The sequence below is a fragment of the Pinus tabuliformis genome, chromosome 1_2, assembly GCF_031772625.1.
Source record: "Pinus tabuliformis cultivar Carrire ecotype Pingquan chromosome 1_2, CPIR1, whole genome shotgun sequence".
Taxonomy (NCBI): Eukaryota; Viridiplantae; Streptophyta; class Pinopsida; order Pinales; family Pinaceae; genus Pinus; species Pinus tabuliformis.
Window position 1 is genome coordinate 11,457,108 of NC_142298.1, and position 27,257 is coordinate 11,484,364.

General features: G+C 32.3%; 1 protein-coding gene across 1 annotated transcript; it reads right to left on the bottom strand.

Moving 5' to 3' along the window:
* Positions 1–6,229: 6,229 nt before the first annotated feature.
* Positions 6,230–8,482, bottom strand: LOC149204068 (protein NUCLEAR FUSION DEFECTIVE 4-like). Its single transcript, XM_089394625.1, has one exon. It carries the CDS (start codon positions 8,335–8,337, stop codon positions 6,502–6,504), a length of 1,836 nt encoding a protein of 611 aa, XP_089250751.1. The 5' UTR covers positions 8,338–8,482; the 3' UTR covers positions 6,230–6,501.
* Between the last annotated feature and the right edge of the window lie 18,775 nt (positions 8,483–27,257).

Below are 27,257 nucleotides of genomic sequence, written 5' to 3' on the forward strand. Positions count from 1 at the left end.
GATAACAAGATGTGAAGAGCACTAAAAGCCTCATAATATGGAAATATGATCTTGAATACCTAGATGGGTGTGAAATAAAAAGATATGGGATTTCGAGGGATTGATTGGAGTGCTCAAAGAAAGCATAAAATCATCCAAAATTCTATTTATAGCTTGCACTTCTCAAATTGTGGGCATTCCCATTAACATAGTATCATCAACAAATTGTTGATGAGTAATGGGGTCAATATGGTTATTTAGTCTTCAACCCTTTACATCTTGTTTATGCATGGTTTCCTTCATGTGGCATCTTAGACCTTCAACCGTAGAGACAAAGAGGAAGGTGGAAAGGGGGTCTCCTTGTTGAATACTCTGTGAAGGATTGGAGGTCACTGAGGGAGAGCCATTTATCAAAATGGAGAAAAAGGTGGACAAAAACAAAGATTCCACCAATGTTTTCCATTGTTATAAGAATCCAAAAGCTTTGAGCACATGGAACAAGTATGAATAGTTTGGTTTGTCAAACACTTTTGAGAAATCGAGTTTTATTATCATACATGCATTTTCAAATTTCTTCATGGAGTGAATTATTTCATGAGAAATCACTATTCCATCCAAAATTTGTCTTCCTTCCACGTATCTAGGCTACTCCTGTGAAATTAGGAAGGGGAGTAGAGGCTTCAATCTACTAGTAAATAATTTAGAAAGGATTTTATATATGAAAATGAAAAGGGCTATTGGCCAAAATATGCTTGGACCAACAGCTTGTGAAGATTTAGGAATGACAGTGAAAAACATTGGCATTGAGAGCAGGTAATAGAGATTGAGTTCTTTGATATTCCTCCACCAAAGCTAATATTTCTTCCCCAAACAATGACTGGCATGCCTGAAAGAAATCTGAGGTGAATCCATCAGGGCTTGACACTTTATTCTTTAGGAAGATCATATCTGCTTCTTACACTTCCTAAATAGTGATCTCCTTCATTAGAGCTACAGTATGTTCTTCTACGACTATTATTGGAAGGTGCGATAATATTTTCCCTATTATAGGGAGGTTATTAGGGGAGGATTCCTTTAAGAGGTGCCTGTAAAAGGAAGTGAGTTGTCATTTTAGATTTGTATGTTTTGTTATACGCTGCCTTGTTGAGCTCATCAATGAGAAGATCATGTTGTGATGATAATGTTTAAGCATATATTTGTGAAAAAAGCACATGTTTTTCTCCCCTTCTTTAAGCCATTTAACTCGAGAGTTTTTTTAATAGAATGTCTTCTCGCTTCCATCTTTCTTCCAATTTGGAAAGGACTTTGGTTTCTTTGCTAGCCAATTCTTGGGAGTGACCTTCCAAAACTATTTTTTGTTATAATATCTACAATTGCACCTCCAAATAGATTTTATCCTTGAATTATATTCAAGAATATTTTACCAAAAAGCATATTGTTATAGCATAGTTAACAAATTTATCATTATTCAAAATCGATCTCATTATTTGTAGCAATTTGTAAAATATTAACACCAAAAATCAAAAATGTCAAATATTAAGTTCTTTGATATTGACTTCATTAAATACATGTCAATTCTCATAATTTCAATAAAATTATTTATATTTATCATATACTGCCCATTTACATTTATATTGACGCAAAAAAATTAAAATTTAAATGACGGGAAATTTGAATATAATTGTAAAAAACATTTAGACTTGAGATTCAATCAAAAGAATCGGATAATTTACCATAATCTTCAAACACGTTTTTTAAGGACATTTAACCATCATTTGATAAAACTGGTAAAGCTCCCCATTAAACCACGAGTGGCTTTGTGGTCAAGAATGACTACGTTTTTGGTGCTTTGCGAACATTAACTATAATTCTAATGATACGACTAATTACGTTGACGAATATAGAGAAAGAGTCGAGAAAGTCATGGAGATTCACTTATATCGATGATTGAATCGAGCGATGCCTCCTAGAGACGTAATTCCTTTATTCAAGTTCTATTTGATATCAGTTTTTGAAAGAATTCTAAAAGAAATTAGGTCCGTTTATATTTTCTATTAGAAAAAATAAATATTTTTATAGTAATAGCGAGTGTAAAATGATTAGTGTCTATTAAGATTAAATTGGTTTATTAAATTTTTCGTTTAATGGAGGTTTAATCGGTGATTGCTATCATGTGAAATATTATGTAAAGAAGGGGATTCGAAGTTCAAATTTTTATTGGCGAATAACCCAAAAAAAATATTAGTTTATTAAATTTTATTTGTGCGTTCTAAAAGTGTTAAGGAAACTTCCAAAATTATTGAAATAAAAACTTAAAAAGATTAGTAATGTAACAAATATTTTGGAATTGATATATAATCTTAGTATATGTAAAGTAATTTAAAATAAAATGTTTTTCATCTTTAACTTTTTAGTGTGAGATATTTTGATTATAAAGTTTATGAGAATTGATTTTTATTTTAATAAGATTAATTTTCCTCTTTACATTAATTAAAATAGAGATACTTTTAATCTTTCAAAGTAAGATTAATAATCTCATTATAATATTTTAATTTTTTTTTCTCTCTAACTTTTTAGCATACTGGTCTCATAAAACAAAATTTATGTTATTTGTTTGTAATAAAAAAGTGATCCATACTTATTTTTGTTTATAAGTTATTAACCATATTAACGAAATTAGAAAAACCATGGTCTCTTATTAATTGAAAACTAGTAAAAAGATTAGACTTTATCAATTTACTTGTCAATAATTATTAGGTCGATGGTAGCGATTTAACCTCCATGGAATATTCTAGAATATTCTTAGTAATATAAACAAATCAAAGATTGAGATTTATCTTCAAAGTAGTTATACCATTTTTTCTCTTTTAATTAAATTGATTAATTAAAAAATGCACCATATAAACAAGTTTCATCTGAAGTTGAGGCATATGATAATGACCATGGTATTGTAACAAAATCTATAATATCCATAGTTAAAAATATTGTTTCATATATATATATATATATATATATATATATATATATATATATATATATATATTATAATTAATAATAATAATAATTTAATTAGTTCTTCTGCTTTTTTTAAACTTTAGCAACAAGTGTTTTGATGTTGATTATAAATTGATGCCTATGGGCGATGGTAGAAATTTGACCTCCATAGAATATTTTAAAATATTCATAGTAGTATATGGTGAAATATGGTTTGATTATAAATTGATTGACCTCCATAGAATATTTTAGAATATTCATAGTAGTATATGGTGAAATATGGTTTGATTATAAATTGATGCCTATCTGCGATGGTAGAAATTTGACCTCCATAGAATATTTTAGAATATTCATAGTAATGTATGGTGAAATATGGTTTTTTGGACATGCAATAGTGAAAAGCCTATTTATATGTTGAGAATTTCCATGGTAAATGAGGTTAATCTTTCATGGTTAATGATAGTGTTCCATGTTTCTTTAAATATATACATGTTTAACTTATATATTGATTTTTTTATTTAATGATAATAATTATTATTATTTTGAAATAAATTTTTTTGGTTTTTATGAATTTTTAAATTTTAACAATGTGAGATGGACCATGCATTAAGTGTTTTGATATTTATGATGGATTGATGACTATCGGTCTTTACCAAAGATGTCATATAAACAAGTGTCATATGAAATGAATTAAGTTTTTTGAGCATGTGGGATTGATAAGCCATGATATTGGCCCACGGTATTGTAATAGAGCCTAATTACATGTGAAGAACCTCCATGGTAAAGTGGGGACAAATCTTCATAGTTAAGAATCTTGTTATATTTTTTTAAAATGCGTATATGTTTAACTCATATATAACTAATAATAACAAAATTATTAAAATAAAGTTATAGTTTAATCAATTTTTATTATTTTTAAATTTTAGCAATGTGAGATGTATCATGAAGTAAATGTTTTGATGCTTACACGGATTGATTTCTATTCAATTTTACCAATCATTTAATTTATATGGATAGACTAATATATAATTGAAATTAGAAATTAAAATAAAGGGAACATTATACAAAAATAAGTGAATATGGTTAAATTTATTATACAATCGTTCCTCAAAAAAAAATTATATATATTTATAGTAATAATATTTGAATATGAAAATCAAAGGATGTTAGCTCAAGTGGTTTGGTGAAAAGTTTGTTTCCCAAATGCATAGCTTCAAGTATTTGGAGACACATTGTAAATGACCAATGAGTATAGTTTAATTATTTATTTATTTTATAGATAATCATGTATCTAAATATAACATAAAACTAAAATGAATCTAAGCTAATTTAATTTCCCCATTAAATAAATTATTTTTCATATAAATAACATAAAACAATACCATGAATTGAATTATTTTTATTTATTTTAATAATATTATTTTTATTATTTAATATAAAAATTTACCATGAATTGAATTATTTTTATTTATTTTTAATAATATTATTTTTATTATTTAATATAAAAATTCTATACCTACAATTGTATTGCATTTGCAAATCCTAAAATATGTGAAAAGTACCTACCGTTAGATTGTATCTGCAAATACTAAAATATGGAAAAAAGGGTCACTTCCTGAGGGAAATAATAATTTAATGAGTGGCAGTTTTGCATTGATAATAGATTAAATTGTTATAGGTGAGAGGAAAATTCTCTTCCTACAGGATTTATAATAATATTTTTTCAATTTATATAATAGTGAATTATTAATACATATAGTTAATTTATGTTATTTTATAATTTTTTCATTTTTAGAAATAATAATGATGATAACTATAAGTGATTTTAAAATATCATTTTAATAGTGGAAGATAATGAAAATTAAAAAAAAAACAGTATCTTTAACATACTATAAATCACAAATATTGCCGACATATAATTTCACTTTTTTAATTAGGCAAATGGACTTTAACACCTATGTAATTTTATTGTTTGGTTAATTTCATTTATTTGTAACATTTGATATATTTTCAAAATTTCCATGTTAAAGATCTAATTTTCAAATAGAGTATTCCGATTTCCGTGACAAAAGATTCCCTAAGATTGCTGAATATTCCGAAATAGATTTGCACAACAGATAAAGTAAAAATTCTTGACAGAACGACAAAGCAAGAAAATTATGTTTGAAAAAATAATCAAAAGATGACTAAGGCGCTGGAGAGTATCCCAAAGGTTTTGACTACAGTGATAACCATGCTAAACATTTGACCAAGTACCACCTAGCAATCAAACCAAAGTAATTAACAATGAATCCATTAATTAACCTCCTACTTCATTACCTTAATATGCACCGTTTAAGCCAAACTGTCACCAGTTAGCAACTTCGAAACCCTATGTTGAGTCTGAATATTTCATAAAAATATAGGATTAAAATCTCTATTTGCAATACCCAATGCCAAATGCAACCAAGGAAAACATACGAACACTCTTAATCATACAGCAAAGGCAAATAACGCCAACGTACAATCAAGAGGAAAAACATCTACATAAATGTGGAGATCATTTGAACAGTTGCGATTAATGTTGAGGATTTGAAAACGAGACTATTTCACAATATACGAAAACCCTAAAGTCCAAATTAAGGGAAAGCTCAAATACGGAGCGCACAGAGCTAGAGGGATCATAAATAACAACCATGGAAAACATATATATATAATCATGAAAAAATATATAATTTTTTGTTAAAATTTTAAAAATATTTAAAACAAATAATAAATTTAAACATATCCCTGTTTAATATTATTAACAGTTTTTACGTGAGATGATGGTGATGGCTCTATACTCGTGAGGTTTTTCCATGTTAAATGAGATCCAGTCATCAATACTAATGATGTACTTGCTCTATATTTTTTATTGCGACTCAAATTGTATGTATAATTAAGCTGAACGATTGAACAATATGAAGACAGCACGGAAAGGTATTGATAAAATAGAATATAGAAAAAGGTATTGATAAAATAGAATATAGAAATAATTTTTTCTCAGTGGGGGAGAAACATCCCCGCTGAAGAATCATCATACAACAAATGTTGCGGAAGCGAGCAGATATACAAATATCGTTGTTGTAGCGTGTAGAGATATCATCACGGAAATAAATGTGCTGCAGCATCCCGCAGCTCGTAGAAATCGAACTCCGCTGAGGTGCGAAAACCAACCACCCCAACCAACACATCGTGCTCTCAAATGCAGAATATAGAAATAATACAACCATGAATATAATTAATAATATTTGATGAGACTTACTTTCATATTGCTTATATCTTTTTAGACTAGTAAAAATTACAATTGCAATTGCAAGTTATGCAATTAGCTTTTGAAAATTCAGGCAGTTCCAACATCGTAATTTGTGTGTGTTAGCGGAGGTTCCACCGCGCTCGAGTTGCAGTTCATACAAGCAAGCCGAATGCATATTCTTAGACATGGTCTGAAAGGGGGTTCATCCACAATTTTTACACACCTACTTCGCTAATTTTTATACCCCTAATAAGCTATATTGCTGCTCTCTGGATTTCAACATTGATCATCTGTACATTTCTCTGATTATCGGATTGCGATGACGCTGAGTTTTCTGGTTCTCGAAACTTGGCATATATATCCGTTTTGTAGAATTGCCTCGTTCTCAAAACAAGAATGCCAGAAACCAGAGCTCCAAAAAAGGTCACGGCCGTCATAATGATAAACGAAAGCCGAAAACATTTATGCCCACTGCAAGTAATCTCCTTACAATTCTGGAGAGCAGCACACTGCTTTCTTGCTTCTTGGTCGTACAAGTATCCCACAACTCTGACAGACAGAAGATAAGATCCCAAGGGGCTTGCCGCTGCTCCAAGATTAAGGAGAGTAGCATAATACTTGAGACCAAAAAGCTCCGAGATAACAGCAAACAATACTGGCCACTGAGCTCCAAAACAAAGTCCAATTATGATGGATGCAACGTACAACGAACCAGGAAGAGCGAAAGCTATGAAAAGATGCCCAATACAAGCAATAAATAAAACTATTGTCATCATCAGCGGCCTGGGAAATCTATACTTCTGGAGAAGAATTTCCGATAAAAACCCAGAAACAACGCGGCCTAGAAAATTCCATATGCTAATAAGAGCAACGAAGGTGGTTATATTCTGATGAGTGTAGCCAAGAGCTTTCCCGATCTGTCCCATGTTATCAATGGCGGTCAGAGTTGATCCAACCCCGCAAGTAGTGGCCACAAACAGGATCAGCATATCGATGCTTACTAGAGCTTGAGGAATTGTAAAGTCATCTCCTCGTTTGGGGCCTTTGAACAATTTCACAATACGTGATCCAAGAGAAGATCTCACAGTTTGGTTCTGATTATCAGTATATTCTGCGCTTCTCAGCAACATTCCTTCATTGGCGTCATGTTGGGTTTGGGCTTCCTTCTCTTCATTTACTTTCGTACGCACAATGATTTTGGCATGATCTGTAACTTCAATTTCTACGGTTGAGCTCTTGGTAGAAATCTGTTGCTGCTTCTTTTTGTCCATCTCTGCCTTAGTAACCACCACGAGAGGAAGAGAAAGGAAAACCACAATAATCGCAACTACGATTCTGTAGCCTGCAACTGAAAAATGGTCAGAGCCATTCTCAACCACGATGAGAACCATGAGAAACCCTGCCAATCCCAGAGCTATGTAAAGAAAATGGTAGAATCGCCTCAGTTCATTTTTTTCTGTGGTCTCCTTTGTGGGACGCACTATAAACATAACAATCAGAGAAACTACACTGGGCAACAAGCCCAGCAGCAAAATCACACCAGCAGATCCACTGGCACTATTTCCATAAACAGCATGATATATCTGAGTAAACATTGCTCCACTCAGACCCACAAATCCTTTCAGAATCCCCAACACAACTCCCCGGCTCTGCGGGAAATTCTTGACACAGGTAACCATAGATCCTGTGTTGGCAAATGTCTGGGAATTAGCTCCGATGGTCATATACAAATACATCTGCCATAACTTGGGCTTGGCAACTCGTCGGGTCACCGACAACCATATCATGGAATACCCAACGATATTCATGATGGCTCCCACTAAGAGAACAACCCATGGAGGACTGACTTCATTGATGAGACCTGCAACGACCCCAACATTTCCACCCAAATCCTTGAAAAATCCCAAGGTATCCAGAGTGCTCTGGTCATAGGCCAGGGCCGTTTTGATTACTTCTGAATAGATCCCAAATATGTAGGTGCCACCAGCACAGGACATAATAAGAAATGACACAAAAACCACAAACCATCTTCCCTTGGCCACTCTTTTAGCCAAATCAAACACGTCCTTTCCCTCCATCATCTTCACCATTGCAACTAACAGGAATCAGTTTTGCATTAAGAATCGAATCAGGACTACCAGAACTCCCACCAGTCTATGGCAAGGCCAGTGTTCAACACAACCTCGCTCTATTTTAAGCTCTAGGCTAAGGATAATATGTACACGGCGTGACAACCCATTTGTGAGGATATTTTGACATTTGTGAGGATATTTTTGATTGCCACGATACTGTTATGCGCCGACTTAAGTAATAATTTGAATGGGGTATGCGAGGTGAGCCACAGCTCGATGGAGTTTGGTAATGTGATGACAAAAACGCTTTATTTTTCTCCGTAGATATTCTTGAAATCGGTTGAATATTCACGTAACTTCCGGTTGATTTCATATTGACTTGTATGAGCCGTCGGAAGGATTAAAAAGATAAAACAGATTATTTGTTTAAACAGGATTAAAAAAGATAGAACAGATTTGTTTAAACATTTTAATTAGTTGGTTGCACAGTCTGCATTATTTTTCTTCCCTCAGTGGGATAGCACGGTCGTAATTTCTCGATGTCTGCGCTACCGACTCTACACCATTCACCTAATACGCCCCACTCTCAAACTGATTCTGTTTCTATATATGAATTTGGATTAGAAAAATTATTTAAAAAATCCAGTTGCAGATCCATATGCCGTAGTGGTTACCGTAGTGTAACCAGCCTGCTAATTTGAAAATTATAGGAGTTTTAACATGATTTTGATAAAATTTCGCAAGAATTTTTGTAAATTTAAGTTATAACTATAAAATTTCAAGGTTTTGGGTGCATTAAAAGTTTTTGATGGTGCTGAATCTATTTCCATCATCAAAAACATGATTCAAACACTGCTACTGCTAGATTTTTTGAAAACAAATTGGTCTGATTCCAACCACTTTTGACCATGGAGACAATTCTTCAGCTTAGACAAGGCCCAATGCCCAAATAAACAATGTACATATATTATAATTGATTAGATTTCCATATATAAATTTGAATTAAAAGAAAATTTCTCAAAAATATCAAGTTGCAAATTGAATATATATTATTATTTTTATTATACTACAGCATAAATTCATCTTAAATATGGATCTAACTTGAGCTTAGAGGGATCTAAATAAGTTGCAAATTTTTTTTATGAAACAACAATATTTAAATGTTTTCTATAGTTATTCAATTTTTTTTATTGTTTTTTAGAACACATCATACTGACCTATAAAATGAGCCTCTTAACTCAATAAAATATTTTAGAAAAATTGTTCAAATATATTTTATAAAATCAATAACTTTCAAAGTAACTTACTTCCACCCTAATTTGAAATCTATAAGAATAAAAAAAATAATTAAAAAAAAAATAAATAAATAAATTATTTAAATATTTAATTGATTGGTTAACAAACTCCTTGAATAAAATAATTAAAAAATAAATAAATAAATAAATTATTTAAATATTTAATTGATTGGTTAACAAACTCCTTCAATTCCTTCATGTAGGATGGCAGTAATTTCTTGATGCTAGGGGTTTTCAATCTACATCCACTTGCTATTCTGTCAAGCATAGATATTTTTTATTTTATGATTTTTAAAGTTAAAATTAATTTAAATAACAGTGAGATAATTAGCAGATACATTGTCTTTTATTTTATATATTAATAATCATCTCATACAAAATTATTTAAAAAAACCAAAATAAATATTTTACTTGAATTATAACTTCCTCACGCAGTAAATTATATATGCTTTATATAATCCTCACAAAGTAGTTTTTTTTCATTAATTTAAAACAGAATTGTATGGATTTTATAAAAAAAGAAAATTGTACGGATTTTATAAAAATATTATAGTAAATTTTTTTAGCATAGTTTAAGGATGGATTAAATGTATTTTTTTAATTGTTTAGAAGCTATGTGATGTGAATTTAGTTTTTTTTTCAATAAATTTGATTTTGGGAGTATTTGAATAGTTTTTATGGTGGAATATAATTCAACATTATAAAAAAAATTATTTTCGTACTCAAAATTTTGAAGCTTGACAACTGTAACTCAGATTTCCAAAATTTTCTTTTAGATTTCATCAAAATCATGTTAGATTTTCTATTCTTTTGTGAGTAAAAGCTTCGCCACCTTAAACTACTCTAATTTCTGTATTTTTTATAATCCATTTTAATTTAAATTCAGCAAACATATTTAAAAACTTTGAATTTGAATGGTTTAATTTGTAAAATTTTGCTACTTTTAAAATTTCCAAGCCGCTTAATCTATTTATACATTTTTTAAATAATATGAAAACAATTTCAGGTCAATTTGTTAAAATCTGTTAAAACAGTCTGAATATGTTAATTTTGACATCAAAATGGAGTTTGGGCTGCATTAAGTCGATTATCTGTCGAATGACTCAAGCGTATAATATTCAAAATGAGTTGGTAGCTGAAATTTTGATCATTGCATCAAAGTCTAAATATCATGTTGACCATTTTGAGATTTGTTCCTTCTTTTCCCGTCAAATTTGAAGAGAAATTGTTAAAAAAAATAAATAGTTACTGCGGATGTTTTCCGTTTTGGACTCAAAATTAAGCAAAAGTCCTTTATTTCAGATTCAAAACGTGAAAGACTAAACTTGAATTTTAAAAATAGAGTCTTTAAATTGGTGAATTTGTACAATAAAATTACTGAGGAAACTCACCTTCAACTCATTCTAACAATAGAAATCTTTTTCAATTTGTAAATTCAACCATAATGAAGTAACTAATTAATTTTTTTTATGAGTGATAAAAAAAAAATGTTGTATTTTAATTTTCTTAGATGATTCATAAAAAAAAATTAATTTTGGTTTTTAATAAATTCATAATTTATTAAAAGTTGGAGATTACTATTTATAAGCTTATGTATATGAACTTTAGATGAAAAATGGTTTGTTAATTTTTTTATTTTATTTTAATTGAAGATTTGGATTGATTCTCAAAGAGATGTGCTCAACATATGCATAGTCTTAATGTTTATCAATGATTGAAGGGTATTACAAAATTTGTTACATTGCATTGGTTTTTAATAAATTTAAAAAATTACATTCATATCACTTGGTTCCCTGCCCACCAATTTCTTAAGGATTTGAGATTATTTAATTCTAATAATTTTCTCCATGATAAGTTCATCATTATTATTTATAGCATTCATTTATATATAAGCAATTTTTATTTAGCAACATGGTCCATTACTTTTAATAAATTTAAAAAGATTAGATTAGCACCCACCTATTTCCTAAAGATTTGAAATTATTCAAATTCTAATAAGTTCATCCATGATAAGTTCTTCATTATTATTTATAACATTTATTTATATATAAAAAATATATAACAACATATTTTTTGGTGTAAGGTTAAGGTCTCCCTCAACCTGTTTGAAGATCAGATTGTTGTGTATAAGCATAGCTTTGATTTTAAATTGTTGTTTCATGTTTTAAAATATTTATTTCATAATTACTTCATCATTATTTATTAAATTATTAATAATATAATTTGTTAAATAATTATTAATATGATTGTTGTTATTATTATCTTTATTTATTATTATTATAATTTTTTTTATATAATAGTAATAATATAATATAGTAAAAATATATTATTAATGTTGTTATTGTGCTTACTATATTAATATTATTCATAATAACATTAATCCTTCATATTATTTGTAATTAATATATGTGTTTCATACGTGCTTATTCACGTTTATCAAACAAATTTATTAATATGGTTGTGCTAATTATATGTCAATTATTTTAAAATATTGTTTTTAATGCAATTGCATAACTATGGATAAGTTAAAAAGTTAATATTATTGTGCTTATTATATTAATATTATTCATAATAACATTAAGCCTTCATATTATTCGTAATTAATATATGTGTTTCATATGTGCTTATTCACGTTTATCAAACAAATTTATTAATATGGTTGTGCTAATTATATGTCAATTATTTTAAAATATTGTTTTTAATGCAATTGCATATTTCAAGAATATCTTCTACGAATAAGTTAAAAAGTTAATATGACTTGTTGCTAGTCAAATTCAAAAATATTCTAAAAGTCATCACTCTATTATATAATGAAAACAAAAATTATAATAAAATTTTAAAATATTCCAAAAATCTACCATAAATCCAAAACTCACCCATTACATAATGCTAAAAAAAATATTATAATAAAATTCTAAAATATTCGAAAAATCTTTAAAAAAATCCAAATCTCACCTACTTGCACAAAATAACATTAAATCATAGTTAGAACCTAAACCAAATTATATCAGTAAAAGAAATTGCCCAAACCCTAGCGAGTCATTTTTGATGGAAGTCCCGGCCATCGCCGTCATCTAGAAACTCAGACTAATCTCCTTATTGCAACAGCAAAGTAAACGTTCTCGCTAAGACTTGATTAAATGGCCTGGAAAACGGTCAAATATAGATCAGCTAATTTTGCAAAAATAATTCAAGTAACGTGCCCGGCGAAACCCTATTGTGCATAAATTTTTAAGTGCCAAAAACGAGATTGAAAAAGAAATCTGGGAATATTTTAAAATGTGTTGCTTTCATTACTTCGACTTCGACCCCGAGATGGAGATTTAATATTGGCGAAGAATCCTCACGAAACTGTGTAATAAGGTGTAGGGTTTAGCGTTTAAAATTGAAGTTGTCTAGCTTTCTGGCTCGTAATAGATAAGGATAAAATTATTTCCTATACAAATCAAAATTAAAATAAAAAATATCTTCTTAAATTTGAAAATAAAATTACTTTTGAGTTTTTTAAATGAAGGATGAAGGATAAGGAAACTTTTTATAATCGGTCTTACTTAACATTATTTTATTGAATTTATTGAATTTTAATAATTTTTTATATATTATTATTATTTTTTTATTAATATATTTTTTATATATTATTATAGTTAAACAAATAAGAATGTTAACCATATTTTCTAATAACATAATTCAAAAAAGAAATGTTATCATTTTTATATAATAGAATTTTATTGTAATGAAGTTCAATTACATACATATTACTTATTTATTGAAGCTACATCTTCCGGGCATTAAAGACTAAATGTTTTGTTGTGGTGAATCATCTTATTGCACAAAACAAAGACTATTCTAATTCAAGTCATTTCTCCATTCTCTTGCTACTTAGATTTGTAAATGATAATTTACAATCTTTTAGGGGTTCCATGAGTAGATCTTCTTTCTACCTACTCCACTAGCTTGTATTTACTCTCTACTTTGCTTCCTTGCATTTATTCCTTACTCCATTTGCTTGGATTTATCAATAGTACATGCTTGGATTCATCCAAATTAATCCAATGCAAGTTTGATTCCTTATTTTCATAAATTCAACATTTAATTAGTGTTCAATTTAAACATTCATTTTTATTGACAAAAAATAATGTTATTTTTGTGTTCTCTTGTAGAAATGCACATGTCTAAAAATCATTAGGCCTAGAAAAAATATTCTAGCAACTTATGTTTCTTTTATGGGAAATTGTCTTGTTGGGGTTTGTAAATAGTAGTTGTTTTTCCCTTCCTTTTGGAGTGATATCCATAAAATAATACTATATTTGATTGTTATTAAAAAACTCTTTGCAATTGCTTGATTTATTAGACAAATTACCTTGTAAGAAAGAAGAAGAGTTTCATTATATTTGATTTTCCTTAAAAAAAATCTTTGCAATTGTTTGATTTATTACCTTGTAAGAAAAACGAAGAGTCTTGATATATCTAGGGAATGGCTTCCAAGAGATGAAATAATAATTGGTCTTATTAGATTCCCTCTATATAATTCTTATATAAACTATTAGTGAATGGTCCAATTGAATTCCCTCCATATCATTCCTATATAAACTGTAAATAAATTATCCTATTAAATATGCTTGATATGATTGGTATATACACTATAATATTGTTCAAGTAGTGCCATATATGTGTACTTGTTCAAATGTACCTCAAGTTTTGGCCTCAATATATTACTTTTAATTTGAGGTCTACATATGTGGTGTTATATATAAAATATGCATGAAATTTTAAATTATTTTTCATTTTCATATGAAAAGAATAACTTATTTTAACTTGCCAATATAGAAAAGCTAAAATGAAGTTAACCCTTCAAATTGAAATGTAATCCCTCTCTTCAAATTTGATCCCTTATAAGTATGGACACTCAATTAACTTTTTATCCATTTTTAATAATATTTTTTTACCTTATTTGAAATTTGGTTAGAAATAAAGAATATTATGATTTTAAATCATGAAATATATACAAATTGACTTTTTAGCCATTGTTCAGTAATATTTTTTTACCTTATTTGAAATTTGGTTAGAAATGAAGAATATTATGATTTTAAATCATGAAATATATACAAATTGAATGTAATTGTCTATCAAAAATATTATTTTTAGATAAATAGAGAACGTACCTAGAGAGATTATTAATCTCATATAGAAAAACACACAATTGAATTGAATTCATCACTTGAAACTAATTACAATATATAGAAAAATTTAAACATAACCAATTCCTAAACTTAAGGAAAACATAAATCACCAACGCTAAACCTAGACACTCTAGAAGTGATTCTAGCATAACTAGTTTGTGTTTCTTATTTATTTTACATTCTCGATTATTCTTAATAGTCCCTTTTAATCAAGAAATGAATTTTCTACAACACACAATATGTTTCTACAAGTTTCAAATTTATCTTCAAATTTATCATTTTCAAGCGGCTTAGTAAATATGTTAGTCACATTTTCATTTGTAGTGCAATATGCCAAGTCAATTTCTTTTTTCTATATATTTTAATATACTTTGGCGTGCCATGATACACTAGGTTATTTATAAGTTTGATGGAACTATGGTTATCACACTTAATAATTGTAGGTACTTGTTTCTCTTCTCCAACATCTTTAAGGATTCTCCTGAGCCATACTACCACATAGGTAAACACTACATAATGTTTTGAACTAGACTTCTATGGATGATAGTGAAATAGTTGGTTGCTTCTCATTGTTCCATGATATAGCTCTAGATCCTATATTGAATACATATCCAAAAGTGGACCTCCTATCATTTGGATTGGCAACCCAAATAGAATCAGTATGACATGTAAACTCGACATTTCAATCATTTGTATATTCAATGCTAAAATTAATCATTCCTTGTAATTATCGAATGACCCATTTTGTAGAATTCCAATGAGTATGAATCGACTAAATACACTGCTTGTGGTGAGTTAATTTAAAATTTCCACCAACTATCAATATACAAAGTATGATCAACTTATTTTTCTCTAGCATCGTTACTAAACTTAACAGTTTGTTCCATGGAGTAGATAGTCCCTTACATTGATATATGTTAAACCTTTTGAGCAATTCCTTTACATATTCACTTTTTGTGACTAAGGTCTTAGCATTGCCTCTCCATACTAGCATGCCTAAACAATAGGGCAATTGTCAAAGATCCTTCATCTCAAATACGTGTGACCATTGTATTTTGATGTCTTCAATTAGATCAGTAGCCCTCCATATTATAATTAGGCCACTAAAATATAAAGATTATTAAAGCAAAATGTTAATTATCACTCGACTTGATATAAAAATTAGGTTGATTTTAATTTTTATAAAACTTTGTTGAAAGAAGAAGGTGTTTACTTTCTCATATCATGATCTATGTGATTGTTTAAGTTCATATAAGGCTTTCTTCAACTTATATATGAGATGTTCTTGACCCCTCTTCACAAATCCTTATGGTTGAACAAGATAGACCTCTTATTTTATCACCATTTAGAAAAGTTAATTTTACATCTGATAGATGTAGTATCGAATTGTATTTTGTGGCTAATGTTACCATCATTATAGTTGTGTTCATTTTTTCTACTAGAATATATCCCCATAATATATACGTTTTTTTTATGAGTTACCCCTTTCTTTCAGCCAAAACTTTCTATCATTAATGAAAATATTACATTAGATATACATGAGGATCACTACTCCCTCAGCTTCATTCTGACCAAATTTGTTGGCCAGGAGAGTGATGCAAAAACTAATAAGAAATTTCCAAGCTTTACATAATAACCAGAAGCAAAAAGACTAGATAGCCCCAAAAAAGAAAGAAACAACAGACACCCAACATTCATCACATTTTAATGGGGAAAATGAGGTGCATTACCAGCACCCAGAGCAGCAGGAGGACCTGGGTCTCGATGGGCATGAAATTCCACATCAACTAGGAGAGCCTCCATCTCATCAAGTTTGTCACTGACGCATATATGACTTCTTTGTAGAGAAGATAAATGATCAAGGATGTCCCACTATTTTTTTGTAGGTCATTAAAAAATGCAATGAATTCATTTCAATCATCGTGTCTAAGTTGCCTCATTTCATCCAAGGTCATCATTACTATAACAACCCCACATTAAAAGTTCATGTAATAAAGTTAATAAAGGAAAAGAAAGACCAAGGTCATGGAACACATATTCCAAGTTGAATGGCGGGAAAAACATCCTAGTAGGTGTCACTTTCAGTTTATTATGGCTAAGGAAATTGGCAAAGGCTTTGAAAAGAAAAAGAGGCATTAATTGTCATTTCATTTATGAAAATAATGGAAAATAGGAGAAAAGGAAGGTGAAAGGTCACAAGTTGCATGTGAGGAGGAAATCGAAGGAAAAATAGAGGAAAATAGAGGCCTCAATGATAGAAAATCTTATGAGGATCAATTCACAGACTTTTGACAGTTTTGGGTTGGAGCTCTATCTCTATTCTCTTTCTCTCATAATCATGCACACTTAGAGAATTCTTGGAGCACTCTAGCATTGGAGAAATAAATGAAAATGAAGGACAAGAAAGCAAAGGAAAGAAAAGATCAAGCAAGAAATGGTTGGATCAAGCAGCTACAACAGGATTACTTGCAGGTATTGAGTTGCATGTATGGTTTCCTTGCTAGTTTGGACATGCATGGTACATTCATGTGTGTATTTGGTTCTCTTATTGTCATTGGCATGGGTTTTCCTAGGTGTGACCATGGTTTCAACTTTCCTTGCCATTTTCGGATAGCCATGGTGTGATGGGGTTCTTTTACTTGGTTGAGATTTGTATTGATGGATGGTCTTAGAACTAAGTAAGGTGTTCTTAAGAAATTTCTTAAGTGCCTAGGAATCCCTTGACTAGTAATGGAAGGATCGTGGTAAATCTTGAGTGTGGAGATGAGAAAATTCTCAACATATTGGTGAAGAAATCTGGAGGCATCCAAGCTTGTTTAGGTCCTAGTGATCCCTTGACTAGTTTTTGCGGGATTGCAGTAAATCCTAGTAGTGTATGTTTGTTGTTTGGGCATAGGAATCCATTGACCAATAATGGGAGGATAGCGGTAAGGCCTAGTTATGTAGGTTCTTGTTTCGGGCCTCGGAGTCCATTTACCAGTTTTGGTGGGATTGTGGTAAAGCTTGAGGAAGCCTGGTTGTTTTTCTATCAGTCCCTAATCGATTCTTGGAATATGGCATGGGGGTGATTGGCTGAAAGAAATATTTTTCTTTGGCCCAATCTATGGTCGGGTGATACGTGAGACTCCCTGACTTGGTTGGAATTTTCATATGTTTATAATAGCTCTTTTCCTCTTATATTTCATGAGTCTTTATACTTGTTATTATGTGGCTTTGATGGTTGCTATATCATTGTTATTATTATGGTTATATGCTAATTATAACCATGGTTTCATAATAGGTTCTAGTTATGGCTCTTGACATGTTTTGATTAGTTGATAAATGTTTAATGAATGCAGGAGCTAACAAGCATTATTTCAACTATTGTGAGAGGGAATTAGGCCTTCTTGGTGATTCTCAAATAAGTATTAGACCCCTATGTTCATATATGCATTCATGACCTGTAGATTACATGTTCACCAAATGTTTGATGAAATGTCTGTCATGGTTAGGCTTGGTTAGATCAATTCCTCGATCAAGTTTTGTTACACCCTTTATCCTTGTGTTATTTATTATTTTGGAAAGTTTCATCAAGTTCTGGGTAGTGATCTAGAGTCTAGCAATGAAAAGGTGGCACAAATGTCACAATTTCAAGCTCGGAACAAAGAAATTGGGATTGTGATTGCTACCTTCCAAGATTATGCATGCGAATAGAGGCCTATAGTCGCATGGATATCTGTGTGTGCATGTGACTAGGAGTTTAGGTCATTAAATAAGAAGTTTAGCTCAGGTTATGGGCACTTGGAGTGGTTGTTTGCCTCATGGGGGTCTTGTAGCTCCTTAGGAAGGTGAGTAAAGTTTCATTTTGTCAATTCCACTTCCTTAATTGTAATTAGGAGGTTGAGTCATGTCATAGTATCTCTCAGCTCATGTTTACCCTAGCAGGCTAATGAAAGTGCGTAAATGTGTGAGGAGGGGTTACAGGGTGGTATCAGAGTGGGTTTTTGTTCTCTTTGGGTGATATTTGATACCATAGAGTGGTATCATACGGGTTTCTATTCTCTTTTAGTGATATATGATACCACAAAGTAGCATCATTTCTTCCAGGTTCAAACGCTTGGACAGGATGGGCGAAATGTGTTTGTCATGCATGCATGTCAGCTGTCTATATGATTGTATGCATGCATTGTGATAGTCATTTTTACAGTTTGTGTCATCATGATGCTAATGTGTTGGATGAGATAGAGCAAGAGAAGCAGATTATTAAGGCAAGGTTGCAGTACTAGACCTTGGGGTAAGAGCAGATCGTCATATAGGTTTGTATGTTTAGCATGTAGGTATCATGGTTAATGGTTGTTATAAACATTATGGTTATGTACTTCCCTGCCATTCTATTATAGTTATGGTTACATGTTGCACATACTTAATGCATAATCCAGAAACTCATTAATAGCTGAAACTAAAAGGGGTGTTGCCCTAAAATCTCGGCACTTCCATGACTGCGTTGATCATTATGGGATAGTGATGGGTGTTGATCTTGTTCAATGGTGTTTGTCTCTAGGGAAACGCCATAACTATCTACATCATTTCTTCTCGGTTCGATCCAAAAGAGTCCCCGCTTTCCTTTTGGTTTAAGAATGATATCACTAAATAAGAAACTGTTGGATGCACTGGATGAAGTTGATTCTTCATGTAAATGGAAGCTTACTAAGTTGTTGGATAAAGTAGGGCACACTATGGATGTCTATTGTATGTATTGGCACAATCAACGATAGTCAGTAGAACTAGAAACAAAGAGTTGGAAATGATTCTTATTGAGATATTAATCTCACTGTCAGTTAGGTGTCATCACATTTCATTATGTTGTCTATTAGGTGTCATAGATAGTTCAGTTTTACTTCAGTTCTACTCCATAGGTGTCGAGTTCTACTTCAATCATTTATTATTGATGTTTACAATGTAATCTATTTAACCATTTTAAATATTGAGAAGAGAAATCTTTGCTCCACTTTTTCGCTTTCCATTCTTTGCCATGGTATCAGAGCACGTCGTTGCATAAGACTCCAAAAAGAGTTTCGCTTCAATTTTTTTGGGGCTCGCAAAGAATAAGTGTGAGAGGCCGAGGAGAAAAGAGCAATTACGCACCTGTAAAAGAGGCTTAGTGTGTCATTTTTATACAGTATTCTGTCGCACTCCTAGTCTCATATCCTAAGTGTCACACTTTGTGTTGTCCATGTCGCAAGTGCTTCAAAGTGACAAAAATTATGAAGTGTACTCACTATGAAACACATAGAGAAACGTCCTTGAAGAATAGAAGAAGAGGTACCCTGAAATAATTCTGGAGAAATTATCTTGCAACTCTAGTTTTCAGGACCAGCATGCTTTGCACTACTACTGGCCCATCTTGATAGGAAGTTGCAGTTTGTTGACCTAACGTTGCTAGCATGGATATTGATGTGAAAACCCACACTAAACATTTTATGGCAGACTTTCCTAAACTAGAGGAGAAGCTTTTCCTGCTATAATCTTCAATAACAATGAGATGGATGTTGTTGCATAGTGATATGGTCGAGCTCTACCATTTTGAGTCCTTGATCCTACGTTTAGTGATCTTCCCCTTGAGATGTGTACCTTTCTCCCTCTTTTGTGGATCCCTAACTACCTCTCCCTTCCGATAAATCAAGTCCCTTCCATCCCCAAATGGTTCATCATTGCTTGCCTGCATTCCTATACCGAAAGTATGCCCAAAAGATGCCCATCTAACTAAGGAGAAGGAGTGCTTGAATGGTCTTGGCTTGGACTTGGGGATCCACTACAAAGGAGGTCTCCAACATCAAGGCAATGGTTGTATGCTTCCCTTTTCTATTCATTAATATATACATATGGTGTTTACTTTCCATAAATGTCTAAATATTTATTCATTTAGCATGATCCTCCTTGATTTATCATGTAGTTTATGTTTGAATTATACTATGTATGCTCTTGTATCTCTTGTTGTCTTTTGATCTCTCTTGCAGGTATTCGGATGCAAGGAATAGCAAGGAGTGAGCCTGGAAGCTAAGGGATTGAGATCATCATCAAAGGTTGAGTTCTTAGCATCAAAGTGAGGTAGGTTTCTCTCTCTCACTTTTCATTTTTCAACATAAAATAGGAGAGTTTTTCACTAGTTTGTCCAGTTTTTTGCTAAATCCTCTCATATGACTAGAGAGATCGCTTATGTCTACATAATGGATTTAACTTCACGACAAAATGGTGAATCCGTTGGGGAGCCTATAGCCCTTTCAACACCTTTCTTGTGTTTGGTCTTTTGATCATTTTGGCCAACCATCGAATTATCAGTCATTTGGATTTTGTATAGGTCTACACTTTGAGTGATTACTGCTTTAGAGTGTTAAGTTTGGATTGCTTATTGAAATTATTTTTATTTTTCCCAATATTTCTCGTCCAACGCATTTTTTCTTGGAACAGTCGCGCTACCAGTGTGTTTTTCTTAATAACAACCATGCTAAAAACCCTGTAAGCATGGGTTTGACTGTAAACAGTCATGTTGATCCCTGAGAATTGCTAAAATTTAGGGTTTCTATCTTAGGGTCCAATGTGTCTTGAAATTTGAGGCCTTTCCCTATCATGTATCCTTGTATTTGTCAGTGTTTTTGACTGATTGTCTTGATTAATTTGAAAAAAAATTCTCATTAGCTTTGAAGTGAAATCTCATTGAGTTCTAAGGTTTCTAGTCATTTGGTCATCACTTACTGCTTGTTTGTGTCATTGGGATACTAGTTTTTTTTATTGAATGAGTGTTGTTTTTATGTGGAAATCATTGAAAAACATCATTATGCATTTGTTTTAGTTTGTCTTTCAAACTTTACTTTTCATAAAAATGCATTACATTAGTTGCATTAAAAAGTTATTTTTTGAGATTCATCATTGAAAATAGATTACATTTTTCGGTGATTGAAAGCTAAAGAGTGCATTAGGTGCATTAAATAATTCAAAATGAAAAGAAAAGCATAATTCATATAAGTGCATCTTAGGAAAAGTGAACATTGTTTTACTCTTGAAAAGTTGCATTTAGGATAGTGAAAAGTGAAAATCATTTTTACTTTTTGGCGTCGCATTTGGAAAGCAAAAGTGAAAGTTAGTAGAAGAATTTTGTTTCATACATTTTGTTTGATGCATTATTGATTGAAAATCCTTCCTTTGATTAGTCTAGCTTTCATCAAAATGGAAAGTTTTTATTTTCTCATATAGTTGCATCTTAGGCGTTTAGGTGACATCGTTTTGAGCCCCAAAACTAAAACATAATTCAAGATAAACTTTAAAATTTACTAAATTAACCTAAGAAGCATTTGAAACTTAAAAAATCATTTAGATGTCTAAGCTAGAGACATTTCTCGGCGCCTATAAACCTAGCAGCTCTCATTATCTACCAGCATTGTATCTTGGGGGTGATATTCCATTCCACGTACAGAAGCATATAGGATTGTTCTCCAGTATTTTCAGGTATATCAGAGGCACTCGACGTATATAAATTATATGGGAATGCTCTCATCAAAAATTTATGCATTAGATAGCATTAACATAGACTTATGCTCCCGATATCATCGTGTATATATTGGGAGACCCCACTAGGTTGTCATCCTTTAGCCATAGGTAACCGAGTCAGCCGCCTTGTAAACATGGTACATTGAACACAAATTCAAGGAAATTCACCACCGTACGTTAAGTCCTTGGTTCCGCCAAGGTGTATACTATGGTTCACAGATACTTGGTAAACCTTCTTGCCTAGATTACTCCTCTTTTATTTTATTTTTTTAATTTCTAAAATCAATTAATTGACCGCGGAATAATATCCTTCATGTGTAAGTACTCCTTAGTAGATATTAAGTTGAGACTAATGGAAACAATTCCTAATTCTACCAACCAAGGAAACCCCTCTGATGGGAATCCTAGTCCTTTTCCTTCTTTTGGAAATTTTGTTGCTCCCTATATGGCAACGTTGTCCCTTCCTAAATTTTCCATTGGTTTTCCAGTTTAGTTATTTTTGACCCCTAAGGTTTTGAATTTCCAAACTCCTCCTCAACCGGCTCTCCTCCATCTGAACAGTATCAACCTCTAGTTGAGCCTAAAGTTGACTCTTTACCTTCTTCGCATGTTCGGTCATCTTCCTCTTCTTCTTCTTCATTTGGTTAAAGCCTACAAGCTAGTAATCAGGTGGATATGAAGAAAAATAAAAGGAATATTAAGAAGAATAAAAATAAGCAAAGGCCCAACCAAGCGACCATTGCTACAGATGCAATTTTTGTTGAAAAATCTTCCAATAAACCCCGTAAAGTGAAATTCCTTTGCAATATTTGTAAGGGTGACTACCTTCTTCGAGAATGTCCTGGTATTCCTAAGATATTAGAAGTGTGGTCCACAGGTTCACATCAACCTTTGTCATCAAACTATGGAGATCATGATGGTGATAAACCTTTAACTGCTAAGAGTAAAACCCATGGGAAAAAAGGGTAAAGTTAAATTTCCCTATAGGTTATTTAACGAACACAATCTTATTCGCCTATGTCCTTGTATTGATGAAGCCTTGAAAGTGTTGGACAACCTTACAACTTTCCAGCCTAATCTTTTGGTTGGTTGTCAAAAAATTTCCTCTGACCCTCCATTGGTTGATCAAGATTCATCTTCGGTCAATCTCATTGTCTCCGAAAGTGAATCTCATGAGTCCATTCCTAACCAACCATTGGTTGAGCAAATGGTTGACCCGATCTTAATTTTCCCATAGAGAGTGCACCTAATACTACTCAATTTCTTCTTGTATCGTAAGATTCCAATAAATTAGAGGGAAATCCTCTCGTTCCCATGGTACAGGGGGGAAATCCTCCTATTCCCATAACACAATGGGGTAGTTCTCTCATTCCCATGGCACCCCCTCCAAGTAGAATGGTTGTTTCCTTTATTGGAGTCGAATGGAAGGATATCATCTTCCTTCTTATGTGACCTACTAGATAATGGTGTAGGCTTATAATATGGTTGTACCCAACACAATTATAGATTAAGGTGCATCTATTAGTATTATGTCTTCCACTGTTTGGAACTTGTGCCTGTTACCCAGAATTTGTTAGCTTTTAATAGAGGAACCAGTCAACCATTAAGGATCCTTCCTAAGTTTCCTATCACTTTGGGAGGAAAAATCATCTATCTTGATGTCTTGGTTTTCTAAGGCCCTTTAGATTTTAATCTACTCCTTGGTCGTGACTATGTTTATGTCATGGGATATCTTGCCTCTTCTCTGTTTCGTGTGTTGTTTTTCCCGCATGAAGGAAGAATTGTGACCATTGATCAATTGTCATTTGTTAGGCCTAATTTAGCTCCTAGTCGACCATTTTCCCTAAATGGTCCTTACACACAAGTGGTATCATCCCCGCCATAGGTTAATGATCCATTAATGAAAAAGGTATTATAGACTATGTGTGAATTTGCTTGTGTTACTTATTGTGATGGATCAAAAATATTGCAAATAACATAAACACATAAACAATTTCAAAACACATTTAAACACATCAACACAACCAAATTTAATAAAGGAGTTCACCAGACCTTTTGGCTACGTCTCCTGGTCTTTTCACTTCCAATGTTGACCTCTATATTTTGTCTTCAAAAATTTGCTATAGGCATGAGCTCAAAAACAGAGTCTCAAATTAGAAAATGGACATCACCACTACACCCAGCTCGAAATTTCAAGTCAAACGAGTATAAACTCGACCATATTTGACCACAGTGACCTCCAGACCCCCTGGAATGGTCCAAAACAACCTCTATACTTGCAAAACCACTCTCTAACTGCAAAAACCGCCTCGGCCTGCATAAAACCCACCTCAGACTATGTGTTTGAGGTAGAGCGGGGTCGATACCTGTAAGGGTTTAATAAAAACTAGATTCAGCTCTCTCTCAAGCCTGAACGTTTGATATGTTGGTTAGCAGACTTGTGTTAAAGTGTTGGTATATATGGTTGGAGGTCAGCGAGTCGAAACCCCTGCCCGACACTCCCGCTATTTTACAATGGATAACACTATATCATATCTCCATTGATTAACTATATCATATCTTTGTTAGTTAATGTGGCATTCATATGGTAATATATACCATATATGGTTCTATTCCTGTGGTGAATGTGGGATATGGTTTGGACATTTGTTAACAATGCTTTTGGCAGTTTGATATGGTAATAAGTGTTAAGGGATCGGCGATCGTAGGGTTTACCCCGACCATCCGACCCTTTTCCGTTAGTCAACACTTATCCATTATAAATATAGCCTCATCCTTTCCGTTAACAAACTAAATTGTAGCCCGACCGTTGCGCTATTCTAACGAAGTCTCGGCCTTTCCAGGAGGTCAGGGGTTTGATCCTCCCTGACCCCCAAAATTTTGGGATTCATGCCAACACTAGGCAAATCTGGGTTGTCACGTGTCAGCACCGAATTGGCCCGTATCAACCAATCAAATTATGACACGTCACCAACCTTGATGACATCACCCTAGACATATGGAGCATTCCCGAGATGACACGTGTCCTGCTGACATCACCTTGTGTTGACCGTTGACTTTGACTCTTTGACTTTGACTTTTCCTCTTTTTGCCCTAGTTTTCCTTGAAACTTTCACTGGCTTTAACTTCTTCATCAGAACTCGGATTTATGTATTGTTCACACCATTGAAATTGTCCCGACGAGCACTTTGACTTGATCCAACTTTCAAATGAATTTGAAGACTTTGATCCAAAGGCAAAACTGAATCCATTTTGGATCACTCCTCCCTACTAGAAGCTTTTGGACCACCAAAAGTTGGTTTCAGCTGTTGAGTAAGTGAGGATAAATTTCCTTCACTTTTCTGATCTCTATCCATTGTGCTTTACTTGCATTTGTACCTTTGAGTCCAACTCGAAGATACTCAACATTTCCCCGTTGCGAAGTTCTTATCCTCCTATCAAGAACTATGTCCTCCTATAGCTCATTAAGATACTCGGGCAGAATATCTTCAATAGAAGGTAGTTGACCTTGCTCTTCAAGATCTTCAATTAATGAAGGCTCATACAATCGTAAGTTTTCAACATTTACGACAAAATAGATCTACATATAAGCTGGTAGATCTAGGCAGAAAGCTTTTCACCAATTTTATCAAGTATTTTCAAAGTACCATATCTAATTGGTTTCAATGTTTTACCTTCCCCTTGCATTCTTTCTTTGCTGATGTACAACCAGACTTGATCACCAACTTGAAAACTATGTTCAATGCGATGCTTGTCATGTTGCACCTTATACTTTGCTTGACTTCTTTCCAGCTGTTCCTGTACTGCCTGGTGAATTTCCTCGATTTGTTCAATGAACTTGGTTGCTTTGTCCACATCACTATGTCCATCAACTGCTATGTCTTTACCAAAGACAAAATCCAAGTGAGACTTTGGTATAAAACCAAAACAAGTCTCAAAAGGAGATCTCTGAGTAGAAGAATGGTTTGCATGGTTGTAAGCATGCTGCACATAACACAAATTCTCATCCCAAAGTTTGGGATGCTTGCTGCAATATCCTCGAAGCAACTGTATCACTGTCCTATTGACCACTTCTGTCTGACCATCTATTTGCAGATGAAATGACGTGCTCTTCTTTAACTTTGTGTCCATTAACTCCCATAGACTTGATCAAAATTTCCAGACAAATCGAGAATCTTGATCAGATACAATAGAAGTGGGTAACCCAAAATGAACCCATATATTTTGAAAGAACAACTTTTTAGTTTGTTCAGCTATGACCTGTTTATTACATGGTGTCAAAAGACACATTTTACTGAACCTATCCACAACTACATACAAATAATCATGACCCTTTCTAGACTTTGGCAATCCCCCAACAAAATCCATGGAAACACCTTCCCAAGGACGAGAAGGAATTGGCAATGGAGTATACAAGCCTAATTTTCTATTACTTGGCTTGCTTGTAGCACACATAGTACATCCTTTAATATATTTAGAAACTGCCTCATTCATTCATGGCCAATAGCATAATCTTTGTAATTGTGCAATTATTTTACTTACACCAAAATGACCTGATATGAGAGAAGTATGTGCTTCTTGAATTATATTAACTCTTTCAATTTGTGGAATGCATAACTTTCCCAAATGATATAAGAGGTTGTCCTTTATGTAATAATCGAATTCTTCTACCTACTTGCCATGACTTAAAGTTGCATATACATCCTTAAAATCTATGTCTTGAGCATATTGTTCAATGTAACTTTCATGAATTACTGAATTATGCTTAAGTATTGTGGATGCATTTATAATTGGTCTTGATAACATGTCTGAAACCATATTATGTATGCCCTTCTTATATCTAATAAAAAGATAAAATTGTTATAGAAAACCCATCCACCTGTAATGTCGTGATTGTTGCAATTTAGTTTGTGAGTGTAAATATTGAAGTGGTTCATGG